The sequence below is a fragment of the Natator depressus genome, chromosome 27, assembly GCF_965152275.1.
Source record: "Natator depressus isolate rNatDep1 chromosome 27, rNatDep2.hap1, whole genome shotgun sequence".
Classification (NCBI taxonomy): Eukaryota; Metazoa; Chordata; order Testudines; family Cheloniidae; genus Natator; species Natator depressus.
Genome location: NC_134260.1, coordinates 9,641,944 through 9,657,240, shown reverse-complemented (window position 1 = coordinate 9,657,240; position 15,297 = coordinate 9,641,944). Strand labels below are relative to the sequence as shown.

The window sequence follows — 15,297 nt, the reverse complement described above, 5'->3', positions numbered from 1 at the left end:
GGAACATTCCAGCTGCTGGTGCTAGAACCCCAGGCTGCGGCGTGGACCATTCCAACTGCTGGTGCTAGAACCCCAGGCCGCGGCGTGGACCATTCCAACTGCTGGTGCTAGAACCCCAGGCTGCAGTGTGGAACATTCCAGCTGCTGGTGCTAGAACCCCAGGCTGCGGCGTGGACCATTCCAGCTGCTGGTGCTAGAACCCCAGGCCGCAGCGTGGACCATTCCAACTGCTGGTGCTAGAACCCCAGGCTGCGGCGTGGACCATTCCAACTGCTGGTGCTAGAACCCCAGGCTGCGGCGTGGACCATTCCAGCTGCTGGCGCTCGAGCCCGTAGCCTGCAGCCTGGACCATTCCAAATGTCGGTGCTAGAGCCAGAAGGTGGATCGCTCCCTACTCGCGTAGCGGGCAGCGTGAAAAGCCAGGTCATCCGGCAACGGAGAAAGCAGCAGATTTGGGAGGGTAGGTGGCACCAGGGAGAGTTAAAACTGAAGCCGAAGCGTCAGCTCAGCGGTCACGCTCTCCTGGCAGTGGGACGCTGTAAGCGTCGGAGACGGTTTCTTGCTAGAGACTATAAAGTCACAGGCCCGCAGGCCTTGACTTCGCCCGTCCTGCTCTCCCCCCCGACACCTTTCATAACCTCCCCGTGACTTTTCCTGCCTTTTCCCTAGCAACAAAGGGGTAGGACCCTCCCTGCTTCACAGGTACAAGATGAGACACATTTTCTTCACCAGGCATGCCTAGGTGCGGTTCTTGGCTGAAGACGGGGAACCAGCCAATAGGCAAACGTTTTCCTCCCCTCCGGAGCTGAAAGCACAGGGTGTGTCCCAGAGCAACGGGGCATGCATGGAGGCTAGGAGTGTCTGGGCACAGAGGGGAAGAGAACAAACTGGGAACGCCGCTGCTCACTGACTCTTAGTGACTCGTGCCATTGAGCTGGAGGGAGGGGATCCAGGTGAAACAGGAACACCTCGATGTTAGCAAGGGACGACCCTAGCTCCATGCCTGACTCCATGCATGTTGCTGAGACGGGTGGCAGTCCTGTACACAGGTCTCACGGCAGATGCGTGTTTGCCGCGCAATAGCTGTGTCTGCAGGCTGCATAGCACAATATTCCCGTGTATTAAAATCAATGTGACAGTGAGCCCTAATTGAGGTTGGGGCCCCATTATGCTAGGCCCTGTACAGACCCAGAGTAAGAGACTCCTTGCCCCGATGAGCTAAGGGTCTAATCTGCAAAGGTATTTAGGCACCTAACGCCCATGGATTTCAGTGGGGAGTTAAGCCCATAACAGCTTTGAGGCCTACAGTCTAAATAGACAAGGAAGACAGAAGAAATGGTATTATCCCCATCATACAGATGGGGAGCTGAGGCACAGAGAGAGGGGCTCAAGTTCACAAAGGACAGTCTCAGACGGGGTAGGAACTGAACCCCTCTCTCGAGTCTTGGACCACTATCCATAAGCCCATCCTTCCTGTGCGGGATAAGGAGACGTACATGCACAGTGCAGCACCCCGGCAACGCGGGGCTTCCATTGCCCAGGTGGAGCTGATCCACCGAACAGCCCCGTGGGTCAGTTACTGCTGCTGCCACCCAGCCGGGCTCCAGGCGGAAAGTAAGGCTGAAAGGAGGAACAGCAGAAAGAACGTCTCTCACCTCAGGCTCCGATCTAGTCAGATTTCATCAGCAAAGCAGGGTCGGGCTAGGCCAGCACTGCAGTGAGAAATCGCGCAGGGAAAAGCCTGGCCGTTCGCGATAATCACATGTGCTGTGGGCACATCTGCCAGGAGTAGGAGATGGGATGTTACCCCGTGTTCCGGCAAACCTCCAGTTTAATCTCCTGCCCTTGCAGGATTGCTCCCGACAGCATCTTCTAGTGAGTCATCCTGCCTAGATGTCTATATCTCCGGGGATGGAGCATCCATTGGAAGACTCTCACCCAGTCACATAGATCCCACTGTTGAGGGTGTTTCTCTTGATATTTATCCTGCATCATATTACTTTTTTTTTAAACCATCCCCTTATTTCTAGTTACAACTTCTTGGACCGTTCTCTTTGATATTGAAATAGTTGTGGCTTTAGGTGGCCTGTCCCACCTTAGTTATTACTTATTCAAGAGAAATGTGTTTGGATGAGTATAATCTGATACCCTAAATTCCTTCTCTGGGTTCCCCTGGCAATGGATATTCTTGGTTCCTCTCGTCCATAAATTGTAGGCCAGTATTGCTGTACGTAGCCAGCTCTGAGGAAGGGACTGAAGGTCCGGAACAAAATCCATTTTTGCCATAGACGATTTGTAAAAAGAATTCATTCTGAGAGGTAATGTGAGGAAAATTGGCAGATCTGATTTCTATTCCCAGCTCTGGCACTTACCTGCTGGGTGACCTTTGGCAAGCCACTTCCTCTTTCTCCTTTGGCGTGTCTCTTTAGATGTAAGCTCCTTGGAGCAGGGACTGTCTCTTATTAAGTGTCTGTGCGCTGCCCCGCAGTGGGGGGCTCTCGCCTCAAGGCAACTGAAATACAAATAATAATAAGAACATAAGAGCATAAGAACGGCCACACTGGTTCAGAGCAAAGGTTCATCTAACCCAGTATCCTGTCTTCTGACAGTGGCCAGTGCCAGGTGCCCCAGAGGGAATGAACCGACCAGGGAACCAACCAGTGATCCATCCCCTGTCGCCCATTCCCAGCTTATGGCAAACAGAGGCTAGGGACACCATCCCTGCCCATCCTGGCTAATAGCCATTGGTGGACCGATCCTCCAGGAACTTTATCTAGTTCTTTTTTGAACCCTGTTATAGTCTTGGCCTTCACAACGTCCTCTGGCAGGGAGTTCCACAGGTTGCCTCTGCATTGTGTGAAGAAACACTTCCTTGTGTTTGTTTTACATCGTCTGCCTGTTCATTTCACTGGATGACTCCCCCTAGTTCTGAGCCTGAACCAAGGTTAATTTTAGGTATGTTTGAGGTTGGAGCTGAATGCTTTTCAGGCCACTAAAAAGCGGCCTCATCTCAGTGATGAGCAAACAGCTTCCTGTGCACATGCTATACGGCGATGGCCATTGGACGAACCGTGCTCCATAGACCGTCCCACGCTCTTGCTAAGAATCTGCACTGCTCCGCGCGTTCTGTTAGACCTTCCGACTGCTTGCTTCTTCACCGCATTCAGCCTTCCTCAGTGGTGACCCTTCCCTAGGAGGGAGGCGATCAGGTTACTGCAAACCGTGCTCAAATGATCATCACAGCTGCCTGCCCTGCTTCTGATCTCTTCCCTGACGTGCTTCCCCCCTTGCCTAGCTTCATCTACACGGTCTGCAGTCCCCAAAGCTCTGATTGCTGCTGTCTGGTCCTCGTACATCCAAGTGGGATGCATCTGCTTTGCTGCTGAGTGTACCAGGCACTGGATAGCCTAATAGCCATGTGGCTGATTTCCACGCGATGTTCCTAGACAATGGCGCTACAAAGGCGCGTGTTGCTTATTGATCTTCCCAGTCCAGAATCCCTCCCCGCACTGCAGACGGGCCTCCCGCTATCAGCCACTCCCAGTTTCCATGCCGCCCTTGGTATTTGGCAGCAGCGCTGCGTTTCTGAAACCCTTTGCCCTTTTCGATTTGGTTGGCACTCCAGATTTCACGCCCTTTAGAGAGCGACAGGTCAAACCCCCACAGTCCTTGACCATCAGGAAAAAAGCCTCCAATAAACAAAAACTGGTAAAGAGCAAAGGGCAAAGATGGCTCTGAGCTGGCTCCAGGCAGGGTCAGCCGTCCCAGGGTGGAGAAAGGGTATGGAAAAGATTCAGCTCTCTCTGGAATTTCATGTCAGCATACAAGGGCTGCCACCTGCAGGGATATGTGACGCTGGCCTGTTGGAGCTAATGAGACGGACTAATGAGAAGGAGGAATGGGAGACACAATCTGCCGCACATGATAACCATAGCACCACCGAGGGTGTGCCATGTTTAGGGTTGGCAGACAGTGGTTAGAGATGGGTTCCGGCTGCAGAATTCAGGGGGGGGGTTAGGCTGTGGGCTTCCCGTGTGAGCCCACCTCTGCCAGGAAGTCCCGACAGTCTTTGGGCAGGTTTAGTTACCCCTGAGATAAAGGGCTACTCTCACTTTGAGCCCCACGAGAGAGAGTCAACAGTGGGGACTGTGCAGTAGCTGTTTTCATAGCGCTCACCTGTCCATGTGGCATGGTGTGGAGAGATGGCTAACCCTGTTAAGGGTGCCAGAGGGGTGTGTCTGTGTGAGGAGGGGCGGGGCCTCATCTTGGCTCCTCCCCCTGGGTGCCAGCACGGCTTCATTGGGCGTGTGCTGGCTACAGCCTCCCAAAGGGTGGCAAATCTCACTGCCCGGCACCTCTGGAGGCGTTGTGCCTTGCCTCCCCCTTCCCTACGGTGCCTAGACTAGTCACAGCCATTACTGAGCGCTAGAGAGGCGAAAGGCAGGCGGGGTGAATTGCTAACTGGTTTTTATTCCCCTTGGCAGATCTTCACCCGCGCTGGACCCCAACCCTGCTGGGGTCTGACAGCCCCATGCCTTTCACCAAAGACCCGTACGATACCGAAGGCATCGCCAGCACCCTAGCAGATACAGTCACCACCGTCCTGGGTAGCTCCCAGCCAGTCGTGAGCCGCGGCACTGCCGATAACCTCATCCCTGTCTACTGCTCCATCCTGGCAGCCGTGGTGGTGGGGCTAGTGGCCTACATTGCTTTCAAAAGGTAGGCAGGGGCCAATGTCCTGATGGATTCTAGGAATGGAGGGAGGGCTCCAGGAGTGGGGGAGGCTGCTGGCCTCAGACTGAGGCCCAGGGCCATTACTGCCGCATCGGGCAGCTTTCTCTAGCAGCACCTGGTCGTCTTGGGACCTTTGGTGATAATGGAGTTATCAGAGTTGGCGGTTTACACAGATTTACACTTCGCACTGGTATAAATGACAGCACCGGAGGGGCACATTTGGGAGTTGGGCACTCGTCTCCTATGGAAGGCCAAGGGGAGTTGGGCACTCACATGCCCTGCAGTGCAGAGCAATGGAGAATTGGGCCCTGTATGGTCTTTCTCACCTATCCTGTTCTTTCTTTAGCTTGCTCATTTCCCTTGGGGGGGGGGGGGGCTTGTAACTCCGACACATTCTGCAACTGCATCACTTTCAGTGTCTTGCACCCTCTCACCTGCTTTGTGCTGGGAGATGCACCTGGTGCCTATGCAGGTTGCAGCTGGTTCAGTGTTTGCACAGAGGGCTACGATTTCTCCACATACCCACGTGCTGGAAATAATCCCTAATCACTGTTATTCCCAGGGAGGAGGCTGAATTCTCTGCTAAGAAAACTCCCATTGACTAATCAGTGATGCCAGCAGAGGTGCACCCCCCCCCCCAAAGACATTCCCATGTGCACACCCACAAGCGTGTTCACACATGCACCCCACACGGTTCATATGTGCATATTCTCACCCAACTACCTGTGTGTACCGAGTCACTGCATTCACATTCAGTTGCATGTGTGCACACAATCCCATGTGCCTTTGCATATCGCTCGGTGCCGTGATTCACACATACACACAGGCCCACATGCTGTTTCACAGGCATTTCCACGTGCACACCAAAGCGTATAAACACATGCATTTACGTGCGTGGACCCCCGGTTTGATGTGCATTTATATGAGCCCACACAATCACAGATGTATTATTGATCAGAATGCAGCCATTTGATTAGCCCTACGCTCATGGTCCATCATTAAAAACATTAAAGAGCTCAAATCATAGAACCATAAGACTGGAAGGGACCTCAAGAGGTCTTCTAGTCCAGTCCCCTGCAGTCAAGGCAGGACAACCTTATGACCAGCCTCAGCCAAGTTTATTGTCTAAAGACAAAGTCGTACAATACAGAAAGGAAGTTTATGTACCGCTCCCTCTGGGAAGCTGCTTCTCGCAGCAAGTGCTTACACAGTGGGTTTGCTTCTAAGATTGTGCCCCCCAAACTAGCTATTTTTATAGTAGACCCATTTACAAGTTAAAAGCATTCAATATGACACCCAAGACTAAAATTCACCCATCAGCTTTTTTACCCATTTGTCCTGGTACCAGGGTGTGCCCCTTATCTCCTTTTGAACAAAGCTTCCACACCATGAAAACATTCTCTACTTTGTACCAGAGCAGAGCACTCATGTCTCTTGATTTTGACAGGATTTATGCTGTATCTAGCTTTGCAAGGTATTGTGGGAGATATCGCGAGTGGGCAAGCGTGACCCTAATACACCTCAGTGCTAACGTTCATATATAATGTAATGTATATGATGGATACTACATAATATGGTATGCAATACGTATAACCTATACATTGGCTAACAGTATGCACACAGTCCCATACGTGCACAGACTCCAGTGCATAAATGCACGCAGACTGGTTTTCATGTTCGTTAAAAAATATTTGTGTGTCTAAAGGAAAGTTTATGTTTACAGGAAACGCAGGTCTCCAGTGCAAATTGGCACTGAATTCAGTGGAGCGGTGCCAGTTTACACTGTTGGAGAGTTTGGCCTATCGACATCAGGAGCAATGCAGTAATTCTCCCCTGAAGGACGAAGGCTGGCTTTTTAGTCAGCCTGGCTAAACCTAGGCCGCCAAGCAAACTAAACCAGTCCTGTCCTAGTCACAGTGGACTCATGCAGCCTGACTCAGTGGCCACACTCACCTCTGTAACACTACTGATTTCAGTGGAAGAGCTAGCCCTACGCTTAAAACTTGGGTCGGCCTAGCTACATCACTCAGGGCTGTGAAACATTTTGTGCCCTGTGCGACGTAGCGTAGACTGTAGATGCGGATAGGTTGGCAGAAGAATCCTTCCGTTGACCTAAGTACCACCTCTCGGAGAGGTGTATTAGCTACATCGTGGGACAAACCCACGTAGGAAGTGTCTACGCTATTGCATAGGAAGTGTCTACACTACGGCACTACGGCTGCAGCCCGGTCACTGTGCTGTTGGGAGCGTAGCCATACCCTTGCTCCTCATTTATACCTAGCTGAGATTTAGACGGCAAGCCCTTTGAGGCAAGGACAGTCTCTTTGTTCTGGGATTGTACAGCACCTAGCACCCTGTAGGGGGTCTTGATCCATTACTAGGGCTCCTAGGTGTGACTGCAATACATCCTAGTAATCAGCATCAGGATGCTGGAGCCTGGATCTCTAAGGACGGCGGGTCTGGCTCTCTGCTGCTTTGCCCTCGTATCAACATTTATACCAGCAGTGCCAAGGCGGACAGGGCACAGAGGGGCAGGACAGGGAGAATGAGGCTCTGTGACTCTGGCTGACTTACAATAAGATCCAGGTAAGAGGCTGGCGGATGTGGCTGGATTGGCTGTTTCATTCCTCTCCGCTGGTCCCTTCTGCAGGTGGAACAGCTGCAAACAGAACAAACAGGGCGCCAACAACCGCCCTGCGAACCAGACCCCCTCTCCGGAAGGAGAGAAGCTTCACAGCGACAGCGGGATCTCTGTGGACAGCCAGAGCCTTCACGACCAACAGCCACCGACACAGACCGCACAGGTGCAGGGTAAGGTTTATCCACCAAGCTGGGCGAGGGTGGGACCGGGGCTGGGAGAAGTCTGCAGTTCAGGGCTGGGGCGCACTGGTGGAGCTGGGAGGGTCAGACATGGTATTGTGGGGATGGGGAGCTGCGGGTCAGGACTGGGGTAGGAGTGGCTGGACAGGGGTTGCAGGTTGGGACAGAGGGGAGCCCAGGACTGGAACAGTGGGGTGATGCTGCAAGCCCAGACTGGGGAAATAATACACAGGAGGGTACAGGCCATAGGCATCCCCCGGTTTGTCTTGGGAAGCTGCCCGCCCCCCAGTCCTGGGACTCTCCTGGGCTTTCTGACCCCTTCTGGTTCAGCTTCATCTCCCAAAGGCTGCAGTGACCCTGCTCTGTTCCTTCTCTTCCCTGCACAGCTCTGAAAGGAGACGGGAACCTCTACACCAGCCTGCCTCCTAACAAGCAAGAAGAGGTGGAGAAGCTGCTCAACAGCTCCCCCGAGGACACCTGGCGTCATCTGGCGGGGGAGCTGGGCTACAAGGAGGATCACATAGACTCCTTCACGCAGGAGGAGTGCCCTGTCCGGGCCCTGCTCTCCGACTGGTCCAGCAAGGACAGCGCCACCATGGACGCCCTGTATTCCGCCCTGCGCCGAATCCAGCGGGGAGACATTGTGGAGAGCTTGTACAGCGAGTCGACCGCCACGTCGCCGGTGTGAAGGGCGGGGTGGGAGAGGCGCTCCCCAGCCAGCCCCTCTGTGACCCCACGGAGATACCAGCTGGCAAGAAGATGTGAAGGAAATGGGGTTCCAGCCCGGGCCCCCTGCTATTTACGAACAATCCCGTATGCACTGACCTCTTATTTTCAGTATTGTCCCCTTTTTTCTATCCCCCTTTCCCCGGCAGACTGGCTGATGCGAAAGCAGAAGGGATATAGCCAAGGCAAACGGGAGCTGTGGCCTCCTTCAGTCTGGCTGGGACCTAGGAGTGCTTGACGGCTTCGGCGCATCCTGTCTGAGCAGAACAATCTCTTGTGCCCTCCCCCCCGAACCCCAACAACTCTTCTTCAGTAGCTGCAACAATGACTGCGTTTGCTCTCTCAGGTCTCTCCTCTTTCTTTCTCTGTCTGCTTCGTTCCCCCTCTTCCACTCCCCTTCTGAGGATCTTCCTCTACCCCACCCCCCACAATATCCACCCCTTCCTGTTTGCCCCAGATCACCAGTTACTCCCCCTTTGAATTGCATCTGCCATGCCAGGAAGGATGGACCCAGCTGAATACAGAGAGAACTGGGTGGATTTCAGGGCTAATGGTTGAGTGAAGATGTTATTAACAGGGAATTGGGAGGGAGGGTGGGGAGCAGAGGGATATCATTAGAAGGAGCTACCCAAGGATGCATCATGGGGGAAAAAAGGGCTCCCTCTGTAGAAACACACATTTGTGCCTCTGCACTGTCTTTGGGAGCGGTGAGGGGCGGGAAGACTTTGTTTCCAGCAGGCAAAATCTACACTGTGGATCATGAAACATACAGCGTGCATGTTGGAGACAGAGATCCACATGCCTCCACAACACGCACATGCCTCAGGCTTGGAAGAGTTTGCCTTCGTCATTAGCAGCCAGGCTGCCTGACATGTGAAGAAACAATCTAGTCACCTGTGGAATAATGTCGTTTGCCCGCCTTGGGTGCTCAGCGGTCAATAGCCAGCACCTTCCCAGGCACTGATCTCTCCAGGGCAGACATCACCCTTGTTAGAGCCACCAAATTCTAGTGGAGAATAGCAAGCGGCTAATGGTGCCTGGAAAAGCAGGAAACAATTGCCATCCGTCACGCTGCAAGCCCGGTGCTGCCATGGAGATCTGGGCCAGCTGCAAGGCCACTGACTCAAGCTGTCATCCCAGACCCATCATGTATTGTACCGGTGAGACACTAGGAGAAAGGCTCTGTGCCCTTCCTTGGATCGGTGATCCACCCACTGTGGGCTATAACGTAATCACGCTGCTGCATTAGCAGCCGACGAGCAAGGGGAAAGTGGGTCTGGGCGACGTTAGTGGTGGAGTTGATTCTATTCTATATGGGCTCATAGACCGTGACCATTACCGCAGTATCTGAGCTGGTACGGATAAGGCTCGAAAGGGTCGGAGGGTGATTTGGAAGAGCGCCCAGAAGCTCAGCTGTCTTCACTGTATTATCTGAACCTCTCGTCTCTGCAAAGCTGGAAACATCCCAAGAACAGGCTCCTTTGGGTATTTTGAGGCTTCCAGGGAAGACCCGGGTGGTAGAGAGGCAGCTGCAGCAACCTGACTAAAGGAACAGGGCGTGGGGGAGTGTGTTCAATGGAGTTTTTCCCAGGCTCGGAAATGGGTTTGGGTGAAAGATGGTGTTGGAGGCGGGGGAAAGATGGCTGAAAATGGGTTTGGGGGCACATCAAAAAATCTGGCAAAAGAAATTCAGTTCAGGTCGAAATATTTCGTTTCAATCATTTTGAAGCATTTTGTTTTAATTTTGACCATTTGAAGGTTTTTTTTTTAATGGGGGGGTACTAGAATTAGCTTAATTTTTTAAGCAAAAAGCTACTTTGAACTGGAAAACTATGATTTTTCATGTTGAAAATGTCAAAATAAAACATTGACAATTTTGACACCCTCCCCCCTCAAACAATTTGGGGTAGGAAACTTTTGTCAAAATTGACCCTTTCCTGCAAAAAAAAAAGTTTCCGTTTCAAAAAATCAGCATTTTCCAGTGGAGAAAAAAAGTTTCTTTGGAAAATTCCTCACCCGCTCTACTATTCAATGCAAGTAAGAATCCGGCCCCAAATGTCTCCAGTTCTAGAATATACCCTGCTTCTGCCCTCACAACACAGGATCAAATCTCATTTGACTGGTAGCTAGTGAAGAATTGTAGCAGAACCGGGGTGGGAAGGGGAGCCCCTCACCCTTCCTCCTTTTCTGCCTCTGGGCTGGCCTCTTCCTCCAGACCTCAAGCCAGCAAGTCCGTGGCGTATATCCGTAGAGCTGCTAATTCATTAACGGCCTGACTCTAGACTCCTTGCTCAGACAGCATTGCCTTGGAAAGCAGTGGGAACGCTGTTGGAGGAAGGAGGTCACGTACTGGGCCTGCAGTAGCTGAGTTTTGGTGATGGTCATGAGTTCACAGATGAGATGAAGTCTATGGGCCACGTTCATCTCTGCTCCAATTCTGGGGGGCTCCAAAGGGGCCAAACTTGTCCCTGAAAAGGGAAATCTGAGAGACTGAGCTACGTAAGTGAAGGACCTGCTGTTTGCCTCCCAGCTCCGCCAGAAACCTTGTTATTAAATGAGGAAGAAGGAGGGAAAAAAACCCAAATGAGACAACTAAGAATTAATTGTAAATAATATTGTCTTGTTTTACTCACTGCTAAATGTTTCTAAGTGTGAAGTGGATTACAGTGCTGAAGAGCAGGAGACCTTGGCTTTCTCATCAAGGCTTCTGTTCAATGCTGCCTTAGCATGGGGTCTAGCTGTTACCCGTTCTTCCACAAAGCTATGATAAGTGTTATAACCAGTGCCATTCAGCGCCAATGAACTGACTGGCCTCTCAGCGTCTTCCTGACGGACAGTGTTGTGGCAAAGATCTGTTTGCTCACGGCTCTGTGTTGCAGGTTGAATTTTATGTTACTAGCCTTGTATTTGTTACAATAACCTTGATTCTGGCCTTACAGAGGGAAATTGACATATGCACGCTTTTTTTTTTTAATGATGATGACGATGATGATGGCAGTGTTGAAAGGCCATGCGAAACTGACGAAAGCGGAGAGATTAGCTCCAGGATGAAACTTCAGGCCTTTTTAAAGGGACAGGTTGAAATTTTCAAAGGTACCCATGGTTATTAGATGGCACCCAAATCCCACTGAATGTCAGTGGAAGTTGAGCACTTCACGCCTTTAAGTACTTTGGAAAATTTCACCCATTGTGCTTTAAAAGATGGGGGTGGGGGAGTTGCTAAGAATTGGGCTTCTCGAACAGGATTTACAAAAATGCCCAGCTACCATCATACTTTTGATTGATTTAGGAGTACATGCCCTTTCAGTGGGGCTTGAGCTTCTAGGTCACCTAAGATGCTTTGGAAAACCAGACACCCATGATGACCATATGTAGGCATGTAATTAAATGGCCTGATTTAGGGGTGAGCACTCAGCACCTCCCTATGAGGTCAGTGAGAAATGAGCACCTCTGAAAATCAGGCCACTTAACCAGGTGCCAAAATATGGACTTAGGAGCGGATCATTTAGACCCCCATTTCCGAAAAATGTTGCCCGTTTAGATGTATATTTTTTTAAGTTTTAGAAAACTTAATATGAGTAGAAATGTCCCAAATATTTTAAGCCAAAAAAAAAAAAGACAATGGAAATGGGAGGGAGTGGATCAAAACCTTCCTGCTTTGGTGCTGAAAATGTAAACACAATGGCTAAGGTTTTCAGACGTGACTAGTGACTTCAGGTACCCAAGTGAGGGCACCTTAAAAAGGGGGATGATTTTCAGAGGGTGGGTGCTCGGCCCTTTCTGAAAATCAAGCCCCTTTAAGGTGTCCCCAGATAACAAGCCATTTGCAAAATGCTTGGCCAGCAGCATTGGGCTAATGCATGAGAAGCAAAAACTGAAACTTACCAATCTAGGTCAAACTGGGAGAAAGATAAACAAGCAATGAAAGACTAGAAACAATAAAAAAGGCACATTTGAGTCAGACGGATGTTATCTTTAACCATCTATATGGTGTTAGTAATGCAGGCAAGGGATTTTTTAAAAATATGTTAATAGTGACCTTACCACTCATTTTTTGTATGCAGGCACTGAAGCATCATATAAGAAATCAGGTATTCTTCACAGACCCCAGTGGTGCTTAGATATTGTACGTGGAGTAACAGCTTTAATTTTTGAGTTGCCTTATATATGTGGAAGGTGATCGTAGTCGTAACATCCCTGCGTTGTGTTCCAGACAAAAATGCCTTGCAGAGAACTCTGAAAAGCAAATTCATAGATTCATAGATACTACAGTCAGAAGGGACCATTATGATCATCTAGTCTGACCTCAGGCCACAGAATCTGCAGACTCACAGCTATGTTGTCGAGCTGGTTTACATTTTTCGAACTATTGGTTCCCACCGGAAAATGAGGTTTTCCTCAAAACTGAAAGTTATCCCAGGAAAATTTAGTTTTTTCAGTGAAATTTTATTTTCATTTTCAAGGGAAATTTCGGAACAAAAATATTCACTTAGCTTCATTTGAGATGGCAATTTTTGTTTCCATTGCTGAAAACCGAAACAAATTGAAAATTTCTATGAGCAGCAAAAGGAACATTTGTATTTGAATCGGAATGAAATAGACATTCTCAGGTTTTGTTTTAAAATTTCCTGCAAAACATTGGAACGAAACTTTAGCTGAAGATTTTCAACCACCTCCAATATTTTGGATTCTCTCCATTTTTGAAGCGCACAGGAAACTTGCACGAGAACAGGCTTAGACTGGGGTTTTGGCTGGGATTTGCAAAGTACACACTGAAAGTCAGTGGAAGAAGTCTGAGGTACTTATGACAGGTTTCAGAGTAGCAGCCGTGTTAGTCTGTATTCACAAAAAGAAAAGGAGTACTTGTGGCACCTTAGAAACTAACCAATTTATTTGAGCATAAGCTTTCGTGAGCTACAGCTCACTTCATCGAAAGTTTATGCTCAAATAAATTGGTTAGTCTCTAAGGTGCCACAAGTACTCCTTTTCTTTTTGAGGTACTTATATTGTTCCCATCACTGTGGTATCTGTGCAGGAATGGTGTCCCTAGCCTCTGTTTGCCAGAAGCTGGGAATAGGCGACAGGGGATGGATCACTTGATGGTTACCTGGTCTGTTCATTCCCTCTGGGGCACCTGGCACTGGCCACTGTCGGAAAACGGGATACTGGGCTAGATGGACCCTTGGTCTGACCCAGTATGGCCATTCTTATGTTCTTATCTGATCATCTCCCACTCTTTAAGGCAGGGAAGTGCTATTATTCCCACTTTACAGATGGGGAAAGTGAGATCCGGGGAAAATAAATGACTTGTGTCAAATCCGAGAGAAAGTTTATGGAAGAACAGGGGAAATAAACCCAGCTCTCCTGTGCTGCAGGTTAGCACTTCTCCATCCTGCTCCCCCTGCAACCACACAGACCCTGTGCTATTTCTCTCTGAGGAGTGATGTATATGTTCTGATGTCTAAGGAGGACTCTACGAGTTAATGTTCTTCCAGCTTCTTAAAAAAGAAGTGACTCAGCACCACAAAGCAATATTTGATCATATTATTTGCACTGTGAATCCTAAAAGCAGAGAACAGAACAAAAGCATCCTCGTTAATCACAGATCTCCAAATAATTCACCCCCCGTAAATCCTTAGGAGTCACACAGGAGAAACATTGTGTTCCTTCCATTCGGGGTGAAAGGGTTAATTTAAAGCCAGGCTCGCATTGACATCCCCACCCCCACCTGCAAAAGCCTGGCCCTTGCAGGAACAGAGGACAAAAAAAAATAAATGGCCTGCCAAGCAAGTCAGCGAGGGTCATCTGCGCAGGGGCGGCCTGCCTGCAGTGGGAACAAGGGAGAACTCGGGGGTTATTTAGGGCACAGTGTGGGAACAAGGAAAGATCCAGCCCGCTCTGCAAAGAGAGCAGGAAAGGATGGGGCACCTAGAGAGCCTGGCCGAAGAGGTGAGGCTGGGGAATCTCTAGTGGAGGAGGGGAAGAGAGACTGTGAGGTGTAAGGGATGCCTCCCTGGGATGGAGAAAGGCTCAGGGAGTATTGTGGCATCAGAAAGTGGGGGAGATGGCGTCTGTTTGAGGGGGAAGGCTCAATGCAGCGTGATGGCTCCAATGGGCATGGGAGGACGGGCACTTTGGCAGGGAGGGATTCAGCAGTGGTAGCCACGGCGGCTCCTGCTTGAGTAACAGCCTCCATCTCACCCAGCAAACTATAGTCCTCTGCTTGCCCCATCCCAGTGGGACACAGTGAAAGTGTCAGAGGCCAGAAGCAGGGGAGGGAGGTGTCAGGAGGAGAAGGAGGCTCAGTGGAGGATGAATTTTTAAGCCCTGAAGAGTCTGCGTTCATGCCAATCTCTCTGTAGACCAGGCAGAAAGACCCATTCAAAGGAAGAACCATTTCCACGAGGCATCAAATGCTGATGGCCTTAGCTGGCATCTGCGCATGCAAAACCCACCAGTTTGGAGAATTTGTTCCAGACTCTGAGCCCAGCCACCCCGGCGTAAACCCCAGTGCAGTCCAATGGAGTTTGCCTGAATGTGCAAATCCACTGACATTGGGACGACTCTGGATTTATGGCCCGTCTACACACAGAAGTAGCACTGGTTTAATTAAAATCCGTTTCAAAGCTGTGCTGTTTTCGTGGCTATAGTGTAAACATACCCTCAGCTCAGCTTAAACCTGGCTTCCAATTTTACTTGCATTGTTAAATTTACTGGTAAAAATTAAACCACTACACATTAGATTTAAACAGATTGATGAGCGGCCACATTTGGTTTTTGCACAACTTAAACTAAATCGGTTTAAAGTCGCGCTTTCATTTAACCGGGTGCAATTCAGTGTGCAGAGCAGGAGCTCCTGAGCTCAGAAATCTCTTTCTTATCGCCAGAGCAATATTGCTAAGTGCTCAGGTCCTAATGGCCATGTAGGAGAAGCCCCTCGGTGCATCACCAAACTCCATGCTGACACGAGAAGCGTTCAGTATGCAAAGAAGGACTTAGGGACACTTCACCTTCCTC

At 50.1% G+C, this 15,297-nt stretch overlaps 1 protein-coding gene across 1 annotated transcript in view; it reads left to right on the top strand.

Annotated features, from left to right (window-relative positions):
- The window catches only part of NGFR (nerve growth factor receptor), a 35,852-nt gene extending 27,102 nt beyond the window's left edge, over window positions 1-8,750 (top strand). The window contains exons 4-6 of the mRNA XM_074940605.1: window positions 4,485-4,719; window positions 7,385-7,545; window positions 7,941-8,750. Coding sequence (XP_074796706.1) covers window positions 4,485-4,719; window positions 7,385-7,545; window positions 7,941-8,242 — 698 coding nt within the window. The 3' untranslated portion in view covers window positions 8,243-8,750. The remainder of the gene's footprint in view (window positions 1-4,484; window positions 4,720-7,384; window positions 7,546-7,940) is intronic.
- The last annotated feature ends 6,547 nt before the right edge of the window (window positions 8,751-15,297 follow it).